At 44.2% G+C, this 25,266-nt stretch overlaps 1 protein-coding gene across 1 annotated transcript in view; it reads right to left on the bottom strand.

The window, feature by feature from the left end:
* CPPED1 (calcineurin like phosphoesterase domain containing 1) overlaps positions 1 to 25,266 on the bottom strand; it is an 813,834-nt gene that overhangs the window by 643,631 nt on the left and 144,937 nt on the right. The window contains exon 2 of the mRNA XM_078663165.1: positions 22,267 to 22,485. Within this exon, the coding sequence (XP_078519291.1) occupies positions 22,267 to 22,485 (219 nt within the window). The remainder of the gene's footprint in view (positions 1 to 22,266; positions 22,486 to 25,266) is intronic.

Raw genomic sequence — 25,266 nt, 5'->3', positions numbered from 1 at the left:
ATTCTCGGAAACATTGACATCTTTGAAACATTAACTCTGCCTATCAGAGATAGGTGTAAAACATCTATTCTTCTTAACTCTTTATCTATTTCTGTAATCAAGGGTACATAGTTTTCCTGTATAATTTTCTCCACATCTGCATTAATCCTCACCCCAAGATAGACTGAAGATTCCACATACCTCTGATCAGCTTTAAAGATAATATTTGTGCTAATTATTATGTTTTTTCTTCATTCAGCTTATACCCGGATCGGATTCCGAAGGCCTTAGCCAGTCGACTCAGTTCTACTATAGCCGTCTGTGGGTTAGTAGTCAAAATTGCCAAATCGTCCGCATAGGCCAATCATTTGGTAGTATGCCCATTTAATATGACAGGGGAGATTTTATCCGGAGCTAAGATTTCCCTAATTAGGGGATCTATATACAGTGAGAAGAGTATAGGGGAACAAGGGCATCCCTGACGAGTGCCTCTCCTAATTACCACCTCTTCCGACTGTAATCCCATAGTTGTAATTCTAGCTACTGGGTCTAAATACATAGCTTTTATTGCTTTCATACATTTCTCTCCGAACCCCCTACTGGACAAAACTTCCCACATAAATTCCCAGACCACGCGGTCGAAGGCTTTTTCAGCGTCTAGGAGGATCATGGCCATTTCTCCCCCCGTGACCGCCGTGGCATCGAACAGCGAGATCGCCCGTGAGATGTGATCCGTAGTGCCTCTCCCTGGAACGAAGCCGCGCTGCCACGGAGAGACAAGTTGGCCAATGATCCCCCCTAACCTCTTTGCCCAGACCTTAGAATAAAGTTTGGTATCCGCATTTATTAGCGAAATTGGCCGATAAGAGCCCGGATTTTCTACAGGTTTACCCTTTTTATGGAATACTACAATATTGGTCTGTTTCCAAGAGTCAGGGATCTTCCCAGAGCAAATTATTCCATTAAAGAGATCCACAAATAATGGAAGCATTTCCTCTCCTATGGTCTTATAGACTTCCAAAGGTATCCCGTCTGGACCTGCCGCTTTACCTGCTGCAAGTTCCTGTAGTGCAGTCCTTATCTCCTCCCTGGTTATATCTTTTTCCAGTATCTCCCTATCTTTATCCTCTAAAGCCGGACATACAAGTCCAGACTCATGAGATGGTACCCACCCCGCCTCCTGATCATACAGTTTTTGATAAAACTTTTGGAATACACCCATTATTTCTTTTGGATCCGTATATTCTATTCCATTATCTTCAATCTTATGGATGTTGTTTTTATTAGTTTCTTGCCTTATACGCAACGCTAGTGCCCTCCCGGCTTGTTCCCCTGTCTCATACCGTTTTGCTCTGGACGGCTGATATTCTCTAATCTCCTTTTGCGTGATCGCTTTTAAGATATCTCCCTTGATCAGAGCCATAGTTCTAGCCGATTCACTACCATCCTTGCCTGATCCTATTTCCTCTGTATGCTGATTCTCTGACGCTACTAGATCTTCAATCAGCTTGTCCAGCTTACTTCTATCCTCCTTTCTTAGCCTGGCGGAGCAGCTAATCGTTTCACCCCTTAATGCTGCCTTGAATGCTTCCCAAACCCCATTCCGGGATGCACTATATCTGTTTATATCGGAAAAACTCCTTCGCCCACTGTTTAAGATGATTGACAAACCTATCATCATTTAGTAATTTCCTCTCGAATGTCCACTTAGTTGTTCTCCTAGGTATGTTATGTATTTTATATGTCATTATCAGCGGATTATGATCCGATACTATTCTTGGGAGTTTAACAATTTTGACTTTACTGAGTTCCCCCGTCGAGACAAAAAAATAGTCCAATCTAGAATATTTCTTAGCCGGATATGAGAAGTAAGTAAAACCCGGGTCCCCGGGTGCTTTTTCCCCCCAAACATCGGTCAAGCCATGCGACCGCAAGAGGGAGCCTAATGATCTATGAACCTTATGTTTGTGTCCTGTATATTTACCACCCTGGCTCCAAACGGCCGAAATATTCATGTCCCCACATAGTACCATAGGGGTACCCCAATGAGCCAACTCCTCTTCTAGCCCATCAAATACTGCTGGATCATCTTCATTTGATCCATAGATCACACACAATGTAATGCCTAGATCCAATTCCGCCAACACCCATCTGCCAGACCCATCTGTTTTGGTACGTCTAACCCCCCCCCCCACATTACATTTCCCCATAATGGCCACCCCTCTTGTTGTAGATAATTGTGAAGAGCATCCTAGCAGTCTATATCCGGGCATATTCAATAGTTTCCTTTTAGCCCAGGGCAGATGTGTTTCTTGTATACACACTATATCGATATTATTAAATTTAGTAAAGTGGCTCAACCTCTGTCTTTTCTTCCAATCATTTAGGCCCCCTACATTGATAGTACATATCTTAATGTTTGACATTATAAACATAGTTTTTCCTTCTAACCTGATTGTTATCCATGTATCTGCTATGTGCCAACATCAACCCCATTTCCATCTCAAAGTTTTTCTCTTTTTTGTCCCCCCCCACACTCCCTCTCCTCCCCCCACCACCCCCCCTCCTCTCTTCCCCATTCCTCCCCCCCTTCAAACCCTCCAACCCCCCCCCTCTTCTCAGAGGCGCTCAGACCTGCTGGTCTGTGCACGTGATGGTTCGCAGTGATGACCGAGGAGATTTCTAATTACCCCATCATAGTGCCTGTGACCCTTATATTCCCCACCACCCTACATGTCAAACCACACCACACCACCCCCCACCTATTAGTGTTTTACATTTTGTTAGATTTTGAAATTAATTATGTCTGCCAAGGAGTTATTCGTATCCGCCACTGATCGCATCTATGGAGTATACTACGCCCCTTGTGTGTCCAAATATTCCTTAGCTTTCACTTCGGAGGAGACGTACAATGTTCTTCCACCATTAATTATTTTCAGCTGTGCTGGATTGATTAAATATGCCTGCATGCCCTTGTCCTGAAATGGTTTAATCATCTGTCTTAATCTCCAGCGTCTCTCCACCGTAGCATGGCAGAAGTCTGGGCGGACAAAGAAGGAGAATCCATCAATATTCTTTTTTCGATCCGGTCTTGCCCTCTCTGAAATTGCCTGCCTCAAGTTAAAGTTTCCAAAAAATATTAAGATTGCTCTGGGCTTATCTCCCTCCTTGGCATTTTTATGAACTTTAAAGGGGACGCGATGCGCCCTCTGAATCTCCTTTGTCCAGTCCCATCCCTTCAACTCCGGGAACGCCTGTTCAAACAACTTTACCACAAAGGTCCTCATGTCTGTATCTTCTGACCCCTCCGGTATCCCCAAAACACGGAGGTTGTTCTGGCGAGATCTGTTTTCCAACGCCTCCAGCTTCCATTGCACGTCTGTCAGCTGTTCAACTTGTTGATCTACCTTGCTGGAGGCTGCTGCAGTCTCTGCTTCTGTCAAAACCACTCTTTTTTCCAAATTGGTGACCCGTTCTCCCAGATTCGTACACACCTTAGCTAGTTTTCTTACCGCTCCTTGTATTTTCCTGACCGCAGCCTGTGATTTGCGGCTTTCCTGTCGTGCCTCTTCCCTGTGTGCAATTATTTCCTGGTGTATCACCTCCAGAAGGGACATCTGTGCGGCTTCACCTCCCGGGCTCTCCAACACGGACTTAGTCGTCGTATGATCACGTTTATGTCCATGTATTTTTACGCCTGTATTGGCTTTCACAGCAGTAGTCGGAGGATTGAAATCTTCTTTCTCTGGCTCACTATCAGTAGCTGAGCCGCTGACCTCTTGCTCCAGACTATCCTCATCTTCGTCTTCGTCTGACCATTCCCCCCCTCTGAGACCGAATAGAAAGCCTCACTGGGGACTTCCTTCTTGTCGCCTGTACTTTCGCTGGCCTTTTCTTCCAGCACGTCCTCCAGCACCAGAGAGGCAATATCGGATTCCGGGTTGGAAGAAAGAGTGGTGTCATTTTCGATTTCTTCCACTAGATCAGCTTTCCCTTTAATGTATTCCTCCTTATTTGTGAGAGCAGGTATGTCCACATTCTCTGCAGCAAGATTGCTGTCTTTAGAGTTGCCACCTTCCCCCGACAGCTCCTCCAGCTCCTCCAAAACCTCATTATTAATGTCCTTATCTTTAGTTAATTTTTGGAAAATGTCAGAGATCGGGGTAGTGCCACAATTTAACATAGCTGCATTTTGTTGCTGCACTGGTTTCTTGGCAGGGGAAGTTTGCTTTTTTTTCTTATTGCCATCTAGCTCCCTCTCTGCCATTATCTCTGCCTTCTCAGCTGCAGCCTTCCTTCTTGCAGCAGCTTTTGCGCTAGCACTCATTTTGGGAGCCATAATCTCCCTTCTCCTTTCCTTGTCCCCAAACTCCTCCTTACCGCAAAATCTATTGCCCCAGTTTCTTTCTTCTATTGCCGCCTCCAGGGCCCCCGTGCTTTCTCCTCCGTTTTTTGATGACTCGTCTGCTGGGGCTTCCAGAGCCTCCGCCGCTTCCTTGCTAGCAGGCTCCGCCCGCTGTTTAGACTTCGCCTTTCTTCCTCGAGAAACTCCGCGAGCTCCGCTAGTAATCCTGCTCCTGATACGCTTCTCAGCGTGAGCCTCCTTGCGGTCTGCGCTATTTCCTGAAGAAGCCGCTTGAGCGGCCGACAGCAGGTACGGAGCATACGGCGATTCTTTTTTTTTTTTCCCGCCTTTACAGTTGAGGCGCTCCTTCTTAATGCGCCTTAAACTATCCTCCGCTCTCAGCAATGATGCTCCGTGGGTGTTGTGGGCTCTTATGCCAGGTCAACGTATTTTGTTCATACCGGCATCTCCCCGATCTCGCTGCTTCCCAGCCGTCCTAAGCGGCCGCCATCTTGCCTCTCGGTCCTTGAGTTAGAAGCTATTCGTATGTAACTCTCCTCTGTGTGCCTGTACCGCCTTCTTTTGAGCTCCTGTGTGGGTATAAAAAGACCCATCGTTCTTCTTCTCCTTGTGCTACTTCATACACTGCCAAAGGGTGTTGTGTGAATGTAGTTCCACCTCATGAGGTTTAATAAAATATCTCTTTACTATTTCAGTTTCCGTGCCAACGTCTATTTACTGGTCTGAGGACTTGTGTGCAGAAAAGGGTGAACCCCTAGCAATGGTAGGCCTTGCTGAGGTATACTTCTACAATCTCAATGAACTCCACACACTCCCTACAGCCAAATGAATTATTTTCAAGATTCTCTCTATCTGTCACCTCTCCCTTTAGAAAACTGTCTCTTTGCATGTCTTTAATCTTACATTCCAAGCTGCTCTCTCTATTCTAGCAATGACCTTTTACCGCAGCCAGACTGGGGAAGGCCATCCTTCTAATTTCTGGTGACTAAATATTGGATAACGTTAAGAGTACGCCTCACAACGATTGGCAGTTTCAACAAGTATATATTTTTTTTTAATTAAGCAACAAGATACCACCAACAGCTTCATGCCCTTTGCGAGGTTCCAGCTACAGTCTGAGCTGCCAGAGTTTAGAACCTCAAGATCCTTACAATCTAACCACATACATAGTGTTCTGATATGCCCCTAATACTAACAAAGTAATATGTCTAGACAATAACAGATACACTTCCCCATAACAGTTGATCAAACTCTATTCACCTTCTCTTCCGCCTATAAATTAAAGCCTTTCTTTCAGGTTTGCACCAAAATAATGAGTGGAGTGTCTGATTTTAAATATACGAATCTGAATAAATAAAATTCCACAACTTAACCCTTTCAAACACTTGCATTGGAGGCAGCGCCTGCTGAAGCCTCTTAGGCTACTCCATCCCTTACTGAGGCTTTACAAGACCAAACAACAATAATACCTGCAGGGCTGGTGCTTCCACTAGGGCCCCGATTGTGAGTTGCAAGGTGTAGAGGGGAATAAATTACTGGGGTCGGAACTGCCATTTGTGGTCAGTAATTCCACTCTTCTCACGTGAATTAACAAGTTAAATAGGCTAAAATACAGAATACGTAGGGAAGCCAGGTTTTCTAGGTGACAACAAAAGCATAGTTGTTGTACCTATTCTAGTTTATATATAGCTCCCGTTTAACATTTGCCCTGAGCAGGTGATGAATGGGAAGAGCAAGCCCTGAGCTGTCCAAAGGGCCTGTGCAAATCAGGGGGTGGGTGGAAGAGCAGGCAAGAGTGCAGTGAGGTGCGTGCTTGTACTTATGTGACTGGGGGTCGGATATGGCTGATTGGGTCCGTTAGCAGCTCTCTTGTTGGGTGCAGTGTTGCAACTGGCTTCGCTTCTCTGTGGATCGAGGTAGAAGTAAGGAAGCAATATTGGGCGGGGCACGTTTGCAGTTACCCGGGCCTCTTTCGCTGGCCTATTTGGGGGGGTTGGGGGCTTGAGAGTGGACCTATTCAATTCAGCCAATTTTGCTTGCTGTAGCCTGTACTTCCTACTTCTGTGGGAGAAGGCGATGGGCGGGTGGACAACAGCAAGAAGGCTAGTGGAAGTTGGAACAGCTCCCTTGTGGTGCTGCATGTGGCCTGCCAGGGCCCGGGCTGTGTGCCTGCCCACATCCTGTGCACACCACAGACACTAGCCAAATCAGGTTTTACTGGGTGCAGAATCAACTTGGTAAAACTGGACCCAGTGTGTCCACGCCCTAACCCGTGGGATATATTTGCAATGGGAGATTGGATTGGTGCACAAAGTTCGAACCAGCAAGATCAGTGCAACTTGAGGCATAGAGTTGTTCTCAAAGGCCTGAGCCCACAGGATTACCGTAACCAGAAGGATAGCTCTGCTGTTCGCTGAATGAACACAACACAGCCTCCATCTGTCAACTAAAGGTTGGCCATGGCTTTCCAGGGGTATAGGAGAGATGGCTGCTTGGCAGGCAGCTAAGGGACGAATGATGGCCCAATAAGCATTCCATGCGTTATAGACAAGATGGCAGGCGTGACCAAGATCAAAGGGGAACAGGGGGTTGGACAGGACCCCACAGGGAATTCTGATAAGCTGGCAAATGGAAACGAGGAGAGCAGAGGGAAAAGTGAAAGTGGGAGGGGTCATTGAGGGGGTGTCACAGTGTAAGGAGAAGGTGGCAGTTTCCTGTCCTCACAGTTCATGCAAGGGTTGTTTTGTAACAGGGTAGATGTGGGCTGCATCTTCCGGCGTCTTAGGGGTTGACAACAAAAGCTCACGTGACCTCCAGAATTAAAGGAAATGCATGAGAAGACCAGAGGCACACATATGTCAAAAGCAGTGGTGCAGCAGGAACTAAACTAGCAAAGGCCGACGTTGACTAGTATGGTAGTATAAAACAGATGGGGTGGGACCCTCACACCACTGGTCCTCAGTGCCACTGCATCTGCTGAACCATGTATAACTATGCTGATGCTCAGAAGGACACAGCAGACACAGTAAAAAGGTCCAATGTGCAAGATGTGGGAAGTGGGCAGGAGGTTCTAATCTAGACACAGAGACGTGGCCACCAATGACACACACAATGCGAGTGACCCTTGGAGGACATTAGTACGAGTGGAGATCTTGCAGCAAGAAGAGAAAAGGTCAATGCTTGCGAAGTGGGCCAGTCTTTTTGTTATAAGGCCCTGTTAACCTTCCTTGTCACAGCTTCAGGAGTACTGCCTGATTTCTTTTATTACTGTTTCAGTCGACAGACAATTCAGTTCAAGCAGTGCATACACGCCCTTTACTGCATCTCGGAAAATGTGCTGTCATTTTTTGCAACATGCACAATTTCTGGATGTGATTAAGTGGCAGATACAATTATAGGGTGAACCACGTCTCAAGACAAGTTGAAATAAAAGCAGGAAGCATGTTTTCACAGCTGTGGTTCCCACGAATGACCTCACATCAAACCACATGGAGGATGAACACAATTAGCATATTGCCCTTCACGCCCAATTTTGTATTGATAACCTGCCTTTAAACAATTCTGCGCACCAAATATGTGCCCTATAATCACCTTGGCTTCGAACAGTTCTCACCAAAAAGAACCTTTCTCTTTCAGTCCAAAAATAATCCCAGTCCTAGGCAATTTGTGGTTATCAAATACATAGCTTTTAGTGACTGTGTCATCTGAATTAACAGCAGGGTCATGTCACGAGTAGCTATTCTCGGGGAAGTGTCTTACTGTAAGAATACTTATCTCAGCTAATTACATCCTGTTTCACTCCCTGCATTTACAGTTTTTAGAGCCTTATGTTCATTTTAATAAATCCTTTAATACCCTAAGCTTAATATGTTCCTATCTTACAACTTTTAGCTATGGCCTATCTTCCGACTTCCACTATAAAAAGAAACTCTAAATTCAGCAAATACGAATTCGAATTCTAAGATTCTTACTGAGATCTGAAAGAAGGGCTTGTGTAAAACAAGGGGTAATCTCACAAACAGTTACTTCCAGATTCTATCTGGTGGGGTGTCTGTGGAAAAAGTAGCATAATACGGTACAAGTACCAGCACCAGTGGCGTAGCCAGGATGTAAACAGCTATAGTGCAAGGAAGAAAAGGCCCCCCTTGAACCCTGGCCGCTGTTTGAACTGTGAAATATAGCAACAATCAGGATTCAACGGGCCCCGAGAGAGATTATACTGCCCCAAAGGCAGCTATGCTCATGGCCGGCACACATACAAAGGGTGCAATCAAAACATGCGCATGGTTATCCCTATTCATTTACGCAGGGGAGTAAATCCGGTCCAAATGTCACCCGCTGAAAGATTCCAAGGGTATTTGCTCCCACCCCCATTTGGAGTTGCATGCTTTATATATATCATACAATTGTTTAGGTTCCCTTACGTTATTAACACCAAACCACTGTTTCCGTTATATGAAAATTGAGAATCTTGCGTTATCTATTTTTAAAAGATCCATATCGTTTTGCTCCTTTGCTTTGCATACGAAACACCTCAGTGAGTTCTTCTTGTATGGCGCAGCAGGGGCGGCTCCTCCGCTAAGGTGGAGGAGCGTTGCCCCACTGAGCAGGTCGAAAGAGGAAGAAATAAAATGATAACAACTTATTGTTATTATCATTTTATTTTTCCCCTTTCTCAGCTGGGAAGGGGTGGGGCTGCTCTGCTCACAGAGCAGGGCAGGGGAGGAGTGCTTTGCCCACTACAAGTGCGCAGGACGCTTTGACCGGCTGTCTCGGCCGGCCAAACCGTCATGCGCACTTTGCAAGTTCTCCATGCAGGCTGCATTACATTCTGCATGGAGAACATGCCCATCCTCCCATTCTCTGGCTGGGATCCTAACCACGGTGCTCAGACCAATCACAAAGCTGCATTGTCACAGTATATAAGTCCCAGAGTAACAGATGGACAAAGAATATAGAGTGTGTGTTTTATGTTAATTGTGTGTTTGTCTTGTCTATGTCCTTTTTATTACAGGGTCACCATCACAATTAGAATGACAACATCTGTCTAGTGATTAAAGCCCACAGTATATACATATATTTTTCTAAGGTCACTGGACCATAAATGATAGGAGGAGCAGAAGGCAATATCCTTGTTCTTTTTCCCTATCTTTCTTTTTTTCTTTTCCTAGGTTGCGCAAATAGCAGAAACCTTTGATATTTTCGCTGTAGGTACATTTTAGCCTGCATACATTTTCACTTTTCTGTAAATAAAACCATATTTTTTACATAGAGAAACGTGAGTAAGGTGGGGATTTGTGCACCCGTCCTGAAGAAGGAGTTGATCTCCGAAACATGTTGACGCACCCAAGAGGTGATGTACATAACGTTACATAAACACTTCAAATTTCACCTTTTTAACAGTATCAGCCGGGGGTCCATTACAATTTTTTTTAGTTCACCCCACGAGCCAGGTACTTTTTAATCACTCACTTATAACCCCACCACCCACTCACATTCAACCCTCACACGCACCACGCATAGTCATTGGAAAAGTGCTAGGAAAAGCCGTAGGTAGTAGCATGCCGCATCCCGTAGAGGGTTGCGAAGACCCCAATGATGTAGCATGACACCAAGGTTCCTTTTGGTGTGTGAGGGGTATTTAAAAACACTCTGTGCTCTCCACCATTGTAGGGAACACTTGACACTTTTTGGTGGATTCTTGTTGTTTATACATATCAGCCAGGGAGAACGAATCCACTCGAATATTCTCTCTCTCCCCTTATGTTATTTTCATGATTTAGACAGCGTACAGCTGTGGGAGTTCTTTTGACATTTCAAACACACACATAAACACACGTTGCTTAACAATCCTAAACCTAATAGACATCCACAATGGAAGATGAGCATGGACTCACCTTTGGCGTAGAGGAGATAGATAGAATCCTGGAAGCAGTCAATCCCTTCGAAGGACTGAGTAACACCGACCCTGGCCCCAGTGTGGCAGACTGGGACGAGCTCAACAACCTGAGACGAACACAAATCAAGGCAGCCCTTCATGGGCTGCTAATGACGGAATATCTAAGGAACAAAATAGCACCTCAGGGACTAATTGTGAAGAATAAGCCTTTCATTTTTCAGACTGACATGCAGTTCAAGAAAGTGCAGTGCCCTTATCTCATGGCACTGCACGAGGGACTGGCTCGTGTTGATAGTCAAAACTGCCACGAGAATTGCACAAGAGCTAAAAATAGACATACAAAAAATAGAGGTACAGTTGAAGTCATACCAAACACCTAGCGTCCTGAAGAAGCGACTGGCTGAACTCAACCAACAAATGACAGAATTCAAGCTTACCCTGAAGCAGAGCAAATTTAATAAATTAAAAAAAGATAAAGACCGCTTCACGGCAGAGGGAGCTTACCCGTACACCAAATACGGCTACCGCTCCAAAAATAACACCAGTGATACAGAGAGTGAGGGTTTTGATTGTGGATCATCTGGATCAAACTCCAGTGGGTATCAAAGACACAGACACCCCAGAGGAGGCCACAGACAGCAGAGACAACAACACCCAAGACAGAGAGGGTGGAGGGGTTACCAGGCGCCACCACCCCATTACCAACAATATATGGGACCCCATCTTTCGCCCAGTTTCAATATGGCCCACCACCAGCAGGACCTAATTATCCACAGTGGACCCTAGATTGCGAAGGTGGTTATTACGGCCCACAGCCTTTTTTAGGGACACGCCCAGGATCACGACGAGGCAGGAACAGAAAAGGTAATACCGTAATGTGACAAGACACAGAGAAGGAGGACTCGAGAATGAATACAAGGAGCATGACAGGAGCCCTTCCCAATCATCCATCAACCTCCACCAACACGAGGGGGACCTAGTGGTTAATCTAACTCCATGGGCACTCACAGTCCTCCAGAGGGGGGTACTTAACAAAGGCCCGGGTATTGTCCCTACAAACAAACCTGACATTTTTAGACTGCACACTGAAATGCAGGATTTTGTCAGGAAGATAAAACTCCAGACTTTCTTTCGAGACAAAGAACCAACAAAAACCACTACAGACACAGGCCTCAAACTCAAGTCCTTTTTCACTCCCCAAGATGCGATGTTACCGATTGAGGTACTTACTTTTGAGAAAGCAGTGATGAACGAGCTAAGTACACTAAACTCATCACACATAAACAGTTTTCATAACACTAGCCGTACTGAACAAGAAGCCATCCGACAAATGGCTACCAACAAAGAAATCACAATAAAACCCGCAGACAAAGGGGGAGCTATAGTAGTGCAAACCACCACAGCATATAATCAGGAGTGCCTGAGACTCCTGCCTGACAGGCGTAATTACACGATTCTACCAGACGATCCTACTGAGTCTTTACGTATCACTATCGGAGGAATGGTTGAGGAGGCACTATCCCATGACTGGCTGTCTAAAAAAGAAGCAGAATTCCTAATTCAAAGAACACCAAAAATTCCCTATTTCTATAGTATCCCCAAAATACATAAAAACCTTGAAAAACCACCAGGGAGACCTATCGTCTCAGGCAGCGGGTCAATCTTGGAACCCCTGTCTAGGTTTGCGGACGCTTTTTTCAGACCTCTTGTACAGGCGACCGATACGTACCTCAAAGATACCAAGGCCATCCTCCAATTACTGAAGGATTTACCCTTTGACCCAGGATCACAATTATTGTTGAGCCTCGACGTGGAGAGCTTGTATACGAGCCTGCCCCACGACTAGACACTCTCCATAATCGAGGAAGTACAATTCACCACGCCATGGAAATACCAGGCACCCAGACGAGTGGTGTTAGAATGTATTTCAATAGCACTCACTAAAAACTATTTCCAGTACAACACAACGATCTATCTCCAGAGCCACGGGACCAGCATGGGCAGCACATTTGCTCCAAGCCTAGCCGGTCTGTATGTCCACCATTTAGAAACTAACAAAATCCTGAATGTAGACAACCCTTTCAGGAACAACATTCTCATCTGGAAGAGATACATAGACGACGTCTTTGTCGCATGGCAAGGAGACTTGCAATCAGTGACAGAGCTTATGGTATGGTTGAATATTCAGAACGCCTTTTTTAAATTTACGAGCTCAGTCTCTAATGATCTCTGGTGTTCCTTGACCTGAATATCTATCCGGAAGGGGGCACATTAAAGACTACCACCCACTTTAAGCCCACCGCCAGAAACTGTCTTCTAAGATTTGACAGCTTTCATCCCCGACACCTCCGGGAGAACCTTTCGTATGGCCAATTCCTGCACCTACGGAGAAACTGCACTGATGTAGCTATGTACAAAACACAGGCAAAGGACCTAAAAACAAAGCTACAACAAAGACAATACCCAGTCCGGATAATAAATTCAGCAATGAAACGGGCTAGGAATAACAATAGAGAGGCCCTTCTGGAGAACAAGGTCCATACAAATCCAGATCAAAAGAGACCAATCTGTGTAACCACATACAATACACACTCGAACGAGGTCTCCAAGATCATGAACAAACATTGGCGAATACTAACCTGTGGGGAACTGGAAATTGAAAAACCTATGTTCGCACACAGACGGGGGAGAAACCTGAAGGACATCCTAGTCCATACCCGTCCAAAGGAGAATCAAAAACACACACCGTCACTGCATGGCATACAAGGACATTTTCCATGTGGGAACTGCAGTAGTTGTCACCTCAGAAAGAAAAGCAAGCAACTAACATTCGGGAACGGTACAACATGGGAACAAAGAAAATTGACCAACTGTAACAGCAAAAACGTGATCTATATGATCACTTGCCCCTGCGGACGCGAATATGTGGGGATGACCACCAGAGCAGTCAAGACACGAATGAGTGAGCACAAGAGCAATGTAAGGTGTAAGAAAAGCACCACACAGATGGCAACGCACTTCCTGAAGGCCCAACATTGTGTAAACGACCTCAACTGGACAGTGATTGAACAGCTACAGTCCGATACCGGCCTGTTCCAAAAGGAACAACTCTGGGTGTTCTGTTTGGGAACCCACATCATGGGCCTTAATGATGACATACCATGGTGCCAACTGATTTAAGAGTGTATTCTGTCAAACCCCTCTCTTTTCCTTTAACAACTACACACTAAATGTAGGAATAGTATCCACAGAGCAGTGGCCACAATCTCAACCACCCACAATGAGTGCATTATACGTGCCAGTTGTTTATCGATGGTGTAGGAGCTTATACAATCTTTCCCCTGCTGTGCCTACTGGCATTCATATTGGCACTCAGAGAGCACTCTAGCTGTTTTTATGTGCAGTTGTATTGTACAATACGGTCTAACCTCACTGTCTGCAATTAGCTGCCCATGTATCTGAGAGTAACACGAGTGAACAGATCTCTGAATGCATGGCCAACTCATCTCAGGATACTGACACGAGGGAAGAGCTCTCTGTAATCTTTGCTTCACAGCAGACCGCGTATCTTAGAAGAGCAACAAGAGTGAACAGCTCCTAGAAAACACGCGCATGCTTCAAGGGTGAGACACGTGTGTCTCGCACTCGCGCATGCTCACTAAGGATGTACCACTTTTCCAACGCGCCTGCGCACAGTACTGGTAGCGAAGACACATGCGCAGCCGCGTTGCCTTAAACACAATGGATGCCTCCTACCAATGCCGGAACACCCTAACATGGGCATAACTACCTTCCGGTCCGAATGGTCATTAACGGCTAATTGAAGCCAATTTGACCACCAAGGAGGGTATAAATTACGCTCCCCAAACGCATTACCGCATTCCCAGCGGAGCAGCGTGATGGGGAACAAGGAGAAATCCTCTACTAGGACTCCTGAGTATGACACCTAAGAAGCAGCGGAAGATCAACCATACTCTGTAAGTACCTACAATGCTGACACTCTGTATTGCTTATAGGTAGGAGACTGGCACGAGAAACCCCCAACGTTAAGAAGCTCATGAGGCTTATAGAATAGAGGAATCAAGTAGGCATTCTAAACTTCTTTTGATTATCCTCCTCACAGTATATAAGTCCCAGAGTCACAGATGGACAAGGAATATAGAGCGTGTGTTTTATGTTAATTGTGTGTTTGTCTTGTCTATGTCCTTTTTATTACAGGGTCACCATCACAATTAGAATGACAACATCTGTCTAGTGATTAAAACCCACACTAAATACATATAGTTTTCTAAGGTCACTGAACCATGAATGATATGAGGAGCAGAAGGCAATATCGTTGTTCTTTTTCCCTATCTTTCTTTTTTTCTTTTCCTAGGTTGCGCAAATAGCAGAAACCTTTGATATTTTCACTGTAGGTACATTTTAGCATGCATACATTTTCACTTTTCTGTAAATAAAACCATATTTTTTACATAAAAAAACGTGAGTAAGGTGGGGATTTGTGCACCCCGTCCTGAAGGAGGAGTTGATCTCCGAAACATGTCGACGCACCCAAGAGGTGATGTACATAACGTTACATAAACACCTCAAATTTCACCTTTTTAACAGTATCAGCCCGGGGGCCCATTAACATTTTTTGGGGGAGTTCACCCCACGAGCCAGGTACTTTTTAATCACTCACTTATAACCCCACCACCCACTCACATTCAACCCTCACACGCACCACGCATAGTCATTGGAAAAGTGCTCCCACGTAGCCGTAGGTAGTAGCACACAGCATCCCGTAGAGGGGTGCGAAGACCCCAATGATGAAGCATGACACCAAGGGTCCTTTTGGTGTGTGAGGGGTATTTTAAAAACACTCTGTGCTCTCCACCATTGTAGGGAACACTTGGCACTTTTTGGTGGGTTCTTGTTGTTTATACATATCAGCCAGGGAGAATGAATCCACGTGAATATTCTCTCTCTCCCTTTATGTTATTTTCACATGTTAGAGAGCAGTCAGACTCTTTCACTCCTTACATTTGGTACTGACATTACTGCATAGACTATCGAACATAATCTACATGCATTTCTACTCTTATACAAAGAATCCTGTACCCACCGTCCCCCTTCCCCCTCCACTTGATTCTGAATCTGTTTTGACATCTGTACATTGTCCCTACCCTTTGTCCCGTGTTGTCCATCCCCGCCCTCCCTCTCCCGCCCTTTGATTCTGTTTCTTCTTTTTTTTCCTCCCTGTTCTCTGTTTCGTTCTTTCCTCCTCCAGTTTCGTCTCCATTTGAAGAAAATAATGTGCATATGATTAAGTCAACTGTTGAAATCTTTTAATGTTTTATTTTCACAATATTTATTTTATGTATTTTTCTTTTGACAGGAGAAAAGGAAGGGGCCCACTCACTGCAACCACAGATCACGGGTACCCCTACCCTTTTCGCCAATTTTTTCACCGAGCACGTTGTCACTGATGAACATTCCGGCATTGTACATTATCAGTCACAAATCAATGTCACATGAGCATCAGTGTGTTTGTCAATCATCACTTTTCGTCATCCTGATGTGCGTGACAGTATGGACTTTTGTGCAACATGCAGTACCGGTACTTTATTGGTCTGTTTGCTTTAAGACATATGCCTTGATGTTTACAACTGAGGGCCATTGCACTAGTGTATTTGACATAGTAACTGTTGGAGATGTTTTAACAACTTCCACTGTTCAACCCAGTTTTTACAACAGGACATGTTCAGGTATTACCTGGGATAGGAAACACAATGTATTGTATTTAACATAGTGACTGTCTTTCATAATTTTCAACAGACGAGATGCCGTTCTTTACCTGCTGTATTAATTTGCTGCAGCGCATGGATGCAATGTCGCTATGACATGTATGATACTGTGAATCTTGGCAAGTCACATTATTGAGTTGCATGTGTATATATATATAATTTGTGCTATCTATCAATTAATTTTTTGCAATTGTGCACTTAGATAGCCGCCCTAGACAATTCCTGCTGTGTGGATATAACATTGTGGGGAATAAGCTCTTTACAAGCGTAGTAGAGGGCAACATAGGACACCCTTGCTGTATTGTTCATTAGAACAAGATGGCCGCTAAACTTACAGCCGTTTATGTTACATTCTTCAGTCCTACTTTTATGTTTGTCGATTGTGGTGGATTGATGCAATGGCTGAATGCTTTATTAGTAGGTTGCGAGCACTGTTTCTTTAACGTGAACAAGGCTTCTTTGGGAGCCGAAACATGTCTTTTTGGAAATGAACACCCTTGGAATTATTGTTTGGTGGATGGTCGATAACTGAGAGCGTACGAACTCTTTTTGAAAAGTGACACGAGGATATATATATATATATGTATGTATGTATGTATGTATGTATGTATGTATGTACGTACATATATATATATATATATATATATAGTTAGGACCTAGCTACCATAGGAAATCCGCAACATTCTATTGGGAATAACTTTGGCGCCAGTTGGGAAATTTGCGTGTAATTTTCCAAAACTTAGGCCAGCTCCGCTCCGCTTCTTCCGTGGAAGTTTGGGGGGATTAGTCATGTGGGGGCCGAGAAAAAAGGGGGGTCACAAAACGTGTTTTCCCCATGTTAATTTCCATAGGACGAATAGACAAGGCTACAGCCCGAACCGCTGAATGGAATTACACCAAACTTTGCAAAATTGTAGGGACTGGTACGCAGAAGTACCTTTTCTATATTTGGTGAAAATTGCTCCAGTGGTTTTTATGAAAATTAACTTCAAAAACACATATATATCTATATAAGCTTACTGTAAGCTTACTGTACTCTGTACCTTCCTGAGTACGAGCTGCATTCTGATTGGCTGCCAATGTCTGTCAACACTCCAAAACAGAAATTGTTGGCAGCCATCTTGTACCTCGGTAGACTGAGGCACAGGAAAGCTGAAAAACAAATGTGTAGAACTCAAAAAGGGGGCAGGGTAGAAGGACCCTGACCCCCTAGGCTTGCTCAGGGGGTCCCACAAGAACCCCCAAGGCAAAAAAAAAGTGTTTTCAAAATTCAAATTCTTCATCCAAGAAGTGTTGGCAGCCATCTTGGGACCAATATACATGATAGCACCTCATTAAAAAGCATTGCAGTTAATAGAAGGTTTTAGGACTTTAGTTACATTATAAATCATTTGTTGATGGTACCATGCTCGTTTTAGGAATTGTGGTGTGTTCTAAGGTGATTTTACCATGTGAAAAAGCCTTCTGCTGGGATATCATGAATCATGTTTGAAAGAAAACTATTATCTCATGCTTTTCCCACAGTGGTTTGGAAGGGGATCTATAAGCTAAACTGAAAGCATATTTTCTGTCAATTCACATTATCTTTCTCAGTCATGTGAGAATGAAGTCTGACATTCTCAGTAAAACATGTACATCCAATAAGCACAGAGACTGTCAATTGATTCATTTGTGTTCTACTGCAGCTTCCCAGAGTGTTCTAAAGAACAACTAGATCGCTAACAGTCCTACTTATTACAATGGTATGGCACACCTGAAGCCATCTTGATTGGAATAAAGTAGTAACTCTTAAAACATTTAATTTAAAAAGGAACAAAATGAGGGGGTATATTTTGCCATAGAAAGTATGATTAGTGCTGCAGAAAGAAAAATGAGGGCACATTTTGAGTGACTTCTCAAATCCTCTTCTATTTCATTAAACAATTCTGACATGCAGTCTCCCAAGATGGCCACCAGAGACAAAAGAGCCCAAATGTAGCCCAAATATCACCCAGATGTAGCCCAAGTATAGCCCAGTGACAGAATGTCCCAGAGTATTCTAAAGAACAACTAGAGCGCTAACAGTCTTACTTATGACAAAAGTATGGCACACCAGAAGCCATCTTGATTGGAATGAAGTGGTAAGTCTGAAAACATTTAATTTAAAAAGGAACAAAATGAGGGGGTTCATTTTGCCATAGAAAGTATGATTAGTGCTTCAGAAAGAAAAATTAGGGCACATTTTGAGTGACTTCTCAAATCCTCTTCTATTTCATAACAAATGCTGACATGCAGTCTCCCAAGATGGCCACCAGAGACAAAAGAGCCCAAATGTAGTCCAAATAGCACCCAGATGTAGCCCAAGTATAGCCCAATGGCAGAATGTCCCAGAGTTTTCTAAAGAACAACTAGAGCGCTAACAGTCTTACTTATGACAAAAGTATGGCACACCAGAAGCCATCTTGATTGGAATGAAGTGGTAACTCTTAAAACATTTAATTTAAAAAGGAACAAAATGAGGGGGTATATTTTGCCATAGAAAGTATGATTAGTGCTGCAGAAAGAAAAATTAGGGCACATTTTGAGTGACTTCTCAAATCCTCTTCTATTTCATTAAAAAATTCTGACATGCAGTCTCCCAAGATGGTCACCAGAGACAAAAGAGCCCAAATGTAGCCCAAATATCACCCAGATGTAGCCCAAGTATAACCCAATGACAGAATGTCCCGGAGAGTTCTAAAGAACAACTAGAGCGCTAACAGTCTTACTTATGACAAAAGTATGACACACCAGAAGCCATCTTGATTGGAATGAAATGGTAACTCTTAAAACATTTAAATTAAAAAAGAACAAAATGAGGGGGTATATTTTGCCATAGAAAGTATGATTAGTGCTGCAGAAAGAAAAATTAGGGCACATTTTGAGTGACTTCTCAAATCCTCTTCTATTTCATTAAAAAATTCTGACATGCAGCCTCCCAAGATGGCCACCAGAGACAAAAGAGCCCAAATGTAGCCCAAATAGCACCCAGATATAGCCCAAGTATAGCCCAATGACAGACTGTCCCAGAGTGTTCTAAAGAACAACTAGAGCGCTAACAGTCTTACTTATGACAAAAGTATGGCACACCAGAAGCCATCATGATTGGAATGAAGTGGTAAGTCTGAAAACATTTAATTTAAAAAGGAACAAAAGGAGGGGGTTCATTTTGCCATAGAAAGTATGATTGGTGCTTCAGAAAGAAAAACTAGGGCACATTTTGAGTGACTTCCTAAATCCTCTTCTATTTCATTAAAAAAATTCTGACATGCAGACTGAAACATGCACTTTGAATACCAGCAGCAGACTTCCCTGGTGAGCAGTAGCTTTACTACAGTGATATAATGAGCAACTAGAGTGCTAACATTCAGAATTTATGGCAAATGTGTGACACATCTGAATGCCTTCTTGATGGAACCAAAGTAAACAAGCATTGAAAATGCAATAGATCTAGCCCTCGTTTAAGTTAAAGCAATTCTGTTTGTAATGAGGTGGCTTCTTAGCTTTGCTTTTAATAGTGTTTTTCAAACTTTCATGTAAATTACATGCATATGTATGCATATATGTATATGTATGCATGCATTTATATTTGTTTTTATATAGACATGCAGATTATATATGTTTATATATGTATGTATATATATATATATATATATATATATATATACACATACATATATATATAAATGCATATATATGCATATATATATGTGTATATGTGCGCGTGTAGATAGACCGAGGCACAAGAAAGCAGAAAAACAAACGTGAAGAACACAAAAAGGGGGCAGGGTCGATACACCCTGACCCCCTAGGCCTGCCCAGGTGGTCCCACAAGGACAAAAAAGGCCCACATTTTTTTTTAAACCTGGTCTGTTTTTTTAAAAATTACCCCCCCCCCCCCCGGGGGACCAAATCGCGGCGGCATAGTGATAAAGAAGTGTGGGGGGTCCACAATCCCCCCCACACTGCCCCGGGGACCGCCGCCCCCGGGGCAAAGCAACGCAGCCCTTTGGCGCATACTGGAGGCTCCTGGTGGGCTACTTGGCCCCCAGGGACCCCCAGTATGCAAGGGAAATTAGTTCCTATTCTGCAAACACGCCAGGGGTTGCGCTGCAGAGAGGTGTAAAAAAGGGTGTGGCCTCATTACACCTCTCTGCAATGCAGCCCCCTGGCGCATACTGCAGGTTCCAGGTGGGCTAGTTGGCCCCCAGGGACCCGCAGTATGCAAGGGGAATTAGTTCCCCCTCTGCAAACACGCCCGGGGGCTGCGTTGCAGAGAGGTGTAAAAAAGGGTGTGGCCTCATTACACCTCTCTGTAATGCAGCTCCCTGGCTTATACAGGAGGCTCCTTGTGGGCTAGTTGCCCCCCAGTGACCCCCAGTATGCAAGGGGAATTAGTTCCTCCTCTGAAAACGCGCCAGGGGTTGCGCTGCAGAATGTTGTAAAAAGGGGGCGTGCCCTCTGAACACCTGCCTGCAATAATGTAGTAAATCAGTATAAAAAAAATAACAATTAATACATTTAAAAATTGTCATTTAAAAAACCTTTGAAATTCAATGAAAAAACCATAGGTTTCAGGCCTTATATAGTTAGGAATTAGCATTTAAAAAACCTTGCAAATTCACTGAAAAAACCATAGGTTTCAGGCCTTATATAGTGACTATCACATACACCATTTCATACACTATTAAAATTTTTCATCACTCTTTGTAAAATACAGAGTATCATATTTGAATCCATTGTCACAGCAATACAAGTATCTAAAAATCCATAGATGTATACACTCATCTAATCACTTACCTGTAGATTCACTCATACATGCTGTCAATGAACAATAGAACACTATCAAAAATACTTATACACCTATATCGACATTAAACAACAGCACACATCCTATTCACATATGAAGTCATCCTACTCACTTATGCAAACAATGGATCATACTTACATATTTACTTAGCAAAACACTCCATCCTTGTCAAGGCTCCTGAACAAGGATGGAGTGTCTGAAACGCGTTGAGCCGCGCATTGTTTGATGGAAGGCATGGAGCTTCGGTGCGCTGTCTAAACTTACCTTAGGGAGCAACCCTGTGTGTGGGCGTCCTCAATGTGGCAAAACTTGTGAGATTGATGTTTGCGGCCTTGCCGGTCGCAAGGACGAACCGCCGCGTGCAAGCGGGTCCTCGGCGCTCAGTGGTCTGAGCAACGATATAGGAACACAGGGCTCAAGAGTAAGTGACTTTGTATTGGCAACATCCGAAGTGACAGCTTTTTTGTCGCCACACTGGTGGAATACATCGATTTCATTGTTTAATACAGCAGCATCCACTGAGAGACTATTTTAATGTGAACATTGCTAATACCATAATGCACCGGGACTGCTCATCGTGGCATAAAGATACGCCCACTGGGGCGGGAAAATTCAATAAAGCAGTAATGATGTTCAACATTCAGTTGCTGTGTTTCTGTCAAGGTTCCTGAACAAGGACGGAGTGTCTGAAACGCGTTGAGCCGCGCATTGTTTGATGGAAGGCATGGAGCTTCGGTGCGCTGTCTAAACTTACCTTAGGGAGCAACCCTGTGTGTGGGCGTCCTCAATGTGGCAAAACTTGTGATATATATATATATATATATATATATACGCAAAGTTCACCTGCAATGAGGGAGCCCACGCAGGTGAGTGAATCTTGCCTTCAATTTATTGGAAAATAACAAAGTTGAGCAGCACGGTGCTTTGCCATATTCAAGTCCTGCCTAATGTGTTTCATGTCCACCGACATTTCTTCAAGGGCTCTGGTCTTGGCTGAGTTCTGAAACTGCAAGTTCCCAGCACCACATCAAATGTCTTAATTCTCTGCTTGTGTGGCCGTGGCCTGTTGGTAGATGTAGTGCTTTCGTATACTCAAGTGAGAGCACCTGAACAAATGTCAGTGGACATGAAATGCGTCAGGCAGGACTTGAATATGGCGAAGCACTGAGCTGCTCAACTTTGTTGTTTCCCAATAAATTGAAGGCAAGATTCACTCACCTGCGTGGGCTCCCTCATTGCAGGATATATATATATATATATATATATATATATATATATATATATATATATATATATAAACCTCGCTGATTCAGGGTGAAGGGCTGAGTGAAAATTGAACCAAACTGTAGTGCACTCATGATATCTACCATAAGACGACAGTCAAACACGTAAAAAATGGTAGACTTACCTGGCATTGCGTGGATGAGGTCACCGCACAGAACAAAGAATTTTGGTTTGGGGTTTAGCTTGTTAATGGCATTGACCGCTTCTTCTGTTAATTTGATCTCTTGGTCCCATTCATCACCACCATTATCGCAGTCACCCATCGCCCATGCCTTCATCAGGCCAAACTGGGGGTCAGCCCCTTGGATAAAGTAGAAGGGGCCCTTCCACTCTGACTCCTCAGCTTAAAAAATAAAATAAGTTAGGTATTAAAATGGCATCCCAAACATGTTTAGTAAGTAATACATAACACTAGCTAGGTAAAAAGTACCAGATAATGACAAACCGCTCATTCCCTGCAGCCCAAAATTATGATTTAAGTTAAAAGGGACTTCTGTGTTTAATTTAATTTAATTGTGGGTTTATATAGCGCTAGGAATCGACTCCCGGAGGAGTATCTCCACGCTTCGACCGCTGGGGAACCCGTCCTGGCTCACCCTGAGAGATGGTCCCTGATGGGTATCTCTAAGGTGCGACCAAGCATCCCCGGCGGTCTGGGGGGGCCGTTGTGAAGATGAGGCAAGCTGATGCCCAGAGTTGCCGAGTGTGGTTTCTGACTAGAGTAGGCACCGAGGCGAGAATTATCGAGTCCGCTGACCCTGGTCCACGACCCTGCCGCGTCGGGATTCGAACCCTGGTCCCGGGCCGTTCTCTGCTTATGGGTCTGCCGCCTCTAACCAGTGAGCCACACTTCTCCACCTGTTCTGTTCAAATTAGCACTGCAAGATGTACCCCAATTATGCACTGACCCAGTAGTTCTTCTCCACAGGAGGTCAGAATACTGCTCCTGGTAAAAGAGCACCAGACTGGGGTAGATTTGAGTTGCACGTGGTAGATATGAGTGAAGTGGAATGGGGCAGATTGGGTAGAGTTGAATGGAGTGTGGTAAAGTGGGGGTAGATTGGGTGTATTGGAGTGGGGTGGAGTGTAGTTGGATAGATTGGAGTGGAGTGGGGCAGTTTACAAATTATGAGACTAAGGCAAAACAAATCGCACTTGTTACTTCTAATAAATTGATTGAATTTTGTGGTGCCCACTTCAGGAAGATCAGCCACCTAGACAATTGCATGAGAATGATCAGTATACACAGCCCCTCATATGCAGAAAGTACAAATCAATTAAGTCATGGAATGCACGAACACCATTCACATACTTTCAAAAAATTCTTTCTTTATCCCCATCTTCTTAAAATACGCTTTTCTCAATATAGCCAGCACGTTTTTGTCTCTTTGCATGAGACTTCATCAGGGCTTAATGTAATGTACACACCCATGAACCATGTGAACTTTATATGTTCTCCTCCAAGAAAACCAATATCCAAATGGTAAGTATGGTCCTCACTCAGACCTCTTGCATGTATTTGATTTGCACCATATGACCCCTATGGCTCGATTTCCAGTTTCTTTTATCCTTGTGTCATACTCCCTCAGGCCTGAACAAGAAGTTGGATTACCAGTGTCTGTATTCCAAGCCCATGTTGCCAAAGAAATTGAGTGCGTAGAAAGGTACCAGTTATATGGCACGTCAGATTTTTCTTAAATCTGACATGCCACGTAAGCTGCATCTTGGAATACACACATTGGTAAACCAACTTCTTATCCAGACCTGAGGGAGTGTGACACCACGGTAAGAGAAACTGGAAAGTGAGCCATAGGTGTCATATGGTGCAAATGAAGTACATGCAAGAGGTCTGAGTGGGTAGATTAGGGTGGAGTGGAGTAGGGTAGATTGAGTGCATTACAGTAGGGTAAATGAGAATGGAGTGCAGTAGATTAGAGTGGGGTAGATTGAAGAGGGATGAGTGGAACTGGGTAATTTGGAGTGGGGTAGATTAAAGTGGAGAGGAATAGACAGGAGTGGGGTGGATTGGAGTGGGGTAGAGTGAGGTGGATTGGGGTGGATTGGGGTAGACTGGAGAGAAGTATATTGGAGTATTGTAGACTGGAGTGAGGTGGAGTGGGGTAGATTTGATTGTAGTGAAGCGTGGTGGGATGTGGTAGATTGGAGTGAACTAGACTGGAGTGAAGTGGGATAGATTGTGGTAGATTGAGTGGGTAGTTTGAAGTCAGTAGATTGTGGTGGGATGGGGTAGAATAGAGTGGAGAGGAGTTGGAAAGATTGCAGTATAGTGGAGTAAATTGGACTGGGGTAGAGTGGGGTGAATAAGACTGTACTGGAGTCGGGTAGATTGGAGTGGAGTGTGGAGCACTGGGGTAGATTGGAGAGGGTAGACTGGAGTGGGGTATAATGGAGTGGAGTAGAGTGGGATACACTGTGGTAGATTCGAGCATAGTGAGGTAGATTTGAGTGGAGAACAGTAGATAGGGGTGGAGTGGGGTAGACTGGAGCGGGTTGGTGTTGGTTGGGTTACATTGAGTGTATTGGGGTAAATTGGAATGGAGTAGAGGGGAATGAAGTGGGGAGAATTGCTTGGCGATGGGTAGATTGGGGTGGAGCGGAGTGGGATACATTTGAGTGGGATACATTTGAGTGGGGTAGATTGAAGCGGGTAGATTGTTTTAGAGAGGGGAAGATTGGAGTGGGGTAGATTGGGTGAAGAGGAATGGGGTAGACTGAAGTGGAGTAGAATAAGATAGATTTAGCAAAGTGGAGTGTGGTGGGGTACATTGGAAAGGAGTGACATAGATTGGAGTGGAGTGGTGTAGACTGGAGTGTGGGGTAGAGTGGAGTGGAGTAAATGGTGTGGAGTGGAAGGGGCTTAGAGTAGAAAGGTGTGGATGGGGCGTGGAGTGGAGTGGCGTATGGTGTCCTGGAGTGAGTGGCGTAGACTGGAGTGGTGTGGAGTCACTTGGCGTATCCTAGAGTGGAGAGGCGAAGTGTGGAATGGTATGTCGTAGAGTGGAGTGGAGGAAAGGGTATAGAGTGCAGTGGCGTAGTGTGAAGAATGCAAAGTGAGGTAGTGCACTGCCCTTACAGACAACACCTTTTCAATTGAAATGACCCT

This window comes from Lissotriton helveticus, chromosome 10 (genome assembly GCF_964261635.1).
Source record: "Lissotriton helveticus chromosome 10, aLisHel1.1, whole genome shotgun sequence".
NCBI lineage: Eukaryota > Metazoa > Chordata > Amphibia > Caudata > Salamandridae > Lissotriton > Lissotriton helveticus.
Note: the sequence above shows the minus strand (reverse complement) of the source record. Positions and strands in the feature narration are given on the sequence as shown.